Source organism: Echinops telfairi, unplaced genomic scaffold (genome assembly GCF_000313985.2).
Source record: "Echinops telfairi isolate 266 unplaced genomic scaffold, ASM31398v2 ScPeMD7_7;HRSCAF=31, whole genome shotgun sequence".
Taxonomy (NCBI): domain Eukaryota; kingdom Metazoa; phylum Chordata; class Mammalia; order Afrosoricida; family Tenrecidae; genus Echinops; species Echinops telfairi.
The window spans coordinates 20906753-20909319 of record NW_022103904.1 but is presented as its reverse complement, the minus strand read 5'-3'; the positions used below and the strand labels follow the sequence as shown (position 1 = coordinate 20909319).

General features: G+C 59.6%; 1 protein-coding gene across 3 annotated transcripts in view; it reads left to right on the top strand.

The window, feature by feature from the left end:
* The first annotated feature begins 477 nt into the window (after positions 1–477).
* AEBP1 (AE binding protein 1) overlaps positions 478–2567 on the top strand; it is a 10111-nt gene continuing 8021 nt past the window's right edge. Inside the window, exons 1-2 of one of the 3 annotated variants that reach the window (XM_045286329.1) lie at positions 478–726; positions 2393–2511. In XM_045286329.1, the coding sequence (XP_045142264.1) occupies positions 480–726; positions 2393–2511 (366 nt within the window). In that variant the 5' untranslated portion in view covers positions 478–479. Of the gene's footprint in view, positions 727–2392; positions 2560–2567 lie in introns of all 3 variants that reach the window. The other 2 variants (XM_045286331.1, XM_045286332.1) reach the window with 2 other exon arrangements.

The following is a 2567-nucleotide window of genomic DNA, read 5'->3' as shown; positions in this document are numbered from 1 at the left end:
TCTTGGCAGCCTGATGGGTGAATTCCCTGTGTCGGGGGCCCTGATGCTTAAGGAGAGGGTGTGGTGACCTTGTAGGAGGGGCTTGTTCTTCACTGCCCTGGGGTCTCGGTCCCCTGGCCCTACCCATGTGTCCCTGGAGTCTGAGTCTGCAGGGCTCCCTCCTGCTTTACAGGGGGTGGGTAACAGCAGCCAAGACATTGAGGCCCATCCTCCCTCTGCAGGAGGAAGGCTTCCTGTCCCCCTGCTTTGGCTGTTTCTGGGTTGCAGGTGGGGCCTTCCCACCCCCCTGGCAGGGTGGAGGGTGGGGGTAGAGGAGACAGGTGTGGTACCGCAGGAGCACCAGTCTGGTGAGTGGCAGCAGCCACCCTGGCCTCAGCATGAGGGTGACCACCTTCGTGCCAGCATTTTCAGTCTACGTGGTGCACCGCCATCCGCCCCCCTCCAGGCCCACCGCCCAGAGCCCCCTGCAGCGTGGCCCCATGGCGCCCGTGCCGGGGGCGCCCGTGCTCGGCTGCCTCCTGGCGCTGCTGGCGCTGTGTCCCGGGGGGCGCCCGCAGACCGTGCTGACTGACGACGAGATCGAAGAGTTCCTCGAGGGCTTCCTGTCCGAGCTGGAGCCCGAGCGCCACGAGGAGGACCTGGAGCCGCCGCCGCCCCCCGAGGCTTCCCCGAGTGTCCGCAAACCTGGAGGCAAGAAGGCTCCGCGGCCGGGGTCGACCGGAGAGAGTAAGAGGCCGGTTGGGGAGGCGTGTGGGGAGGGGCCCGTGGAGTTGCCCTAGAACTTGAGTCAGGTGAGAATGGAGGGGCGGGGGGCCATCGAGTCAATGCTGACTCACAGCCATCCCTTGTGGGTGCCCGGGACTGTAACTGTGCACGGGAGTAGAAAGCCCACTCTTTCTCCCTACGGAGCTGCTGGTGGTTTCGAACTGCTGACCATGCGGATCGCAACCCAACGCGCAATCACGGCACACCACCAGGGCTCCTCCTTCTTGTGCGGGGGCAGTGAGTCGGCTTGGACTCCATGGCAGTGAGTTTGGCTTGGTTTGGTGCCTGGGCTGAGCACAACTCCATCTGCGCAGCCCGGAGAACGGCTTGGTAAAGCTCCTGCCTCGGTTTTCCAGGAAATGCGTGGGGGTGAGGTTGAGGCGGGGTTGGGGTGGTTTGCAGTCCCAGTTGGCTTAGAGTCAGGGGCCTGGAGCCACATTTTGTACTCTGGCAGTCAGGCTGCTTTGGAGGAGCGCAGAGCGGCAGACCTCTAGCGGGACCAGGTGTGAGCCAAAATGGAGATGTTGGTCATCGTCCTCCCAGCTCACTCCTCACCTCTGCGCTCCCCTCCAGGCCTGTGCTATGTCTTAACCCTGCTGTCTTACTGGGGCTGCTCAGGACCGCCTTGGGAGGGGACCTAGAGGTACCCTCCTACCCTTGGTGTTTGACTAAAGCAGCAAAGAGGCAGGGGAGGGGCTTCCAGAAGCCACCCCGCACCCCCAGGCTCCCAGGGACAAGTAGTGCTGGATTATTATGAAGATTAAATGAATCATTTAACTTGGGACCTCTTACATAATCATTTGTCAATAAATCATAACTGTTTATTGTCATCCCAGGAGGCGTGGAAAAATTATGTTTATCTCCCCCCCCCCCAAAGAGATTCCAAGTCAGCCATCATTCCGGAGGTTCAGCAGGGCCCCTCCCCTACTGTTCCAGCTCTCCAGCTTTCTGGTCCATCCTCCTTGCCCCAAAGGAGTGGGGCCTTGCACCCACGTTGCCAGCCCTGCCCCCATTCCTGAGATCTTTGATGTATTTGCAGCATCAATTTTTTTTGCAGGGGACTGGGAGGATTCCCACCAAGAAGCCTGGACCATACTCCTTTCCCAAGACTCGAGTGAGGCCAGGCCAGCAGAGAAGCCCCTCCTGTCCTCTGTGAGGTCCCAGGACCCACCCCCTATCTGCTGCCCTACCTTTGTTCTTGCCAGGACCTTATTTCCTCTTCTTAGGGCTTCAAGACCTACCCCTTCCTTTGAACCTCTTCTTGTCCCTGCAAGGAGGCTTCAGGGAGGACCCTGTGACCCTTAACCCTCCTGAGTTAGTGATAAATGAGACTGCCTCCCTCTTGACTATCCAGTGGGCATACAGTGAGGGGCCCCTGCTGAAGCTCTGGAGACTGGAAAGCCAGAGCCTTCTCCGTGGATATTGGGTGTCCCCTGCTCTGCCGTCAGAGCGGCCAGGTTGTGGTGGTGACAGCCTTAGACCCGCACAGAGACAGTTGAGGTCCTCATGCCAGCGCTGCCTCTTGAAGGAGCACCTCCGCCTCGGTTCCTGGTCTGTAGGAGGGACTGATGAGGCCCCTGTGCTCCAGGAGCTCTGGTCATTTGACTTGAACCTGAATTCCCAACAGCTCCCCTGGAAAAGGCTAAAGACAAAGGAAAGAAAGGAAAGAAGGACAAAGGTGCCAAGCCGACCAAGCTACCCAAGAAACCCAAGGAGAAGCCACCCAAGGCCACCAAGAAGCCCAAGGAGAAGCCACCCAAGGCCACCAAGAAGCCCAAGGAGAAGCCACCCAAGGCCACCAA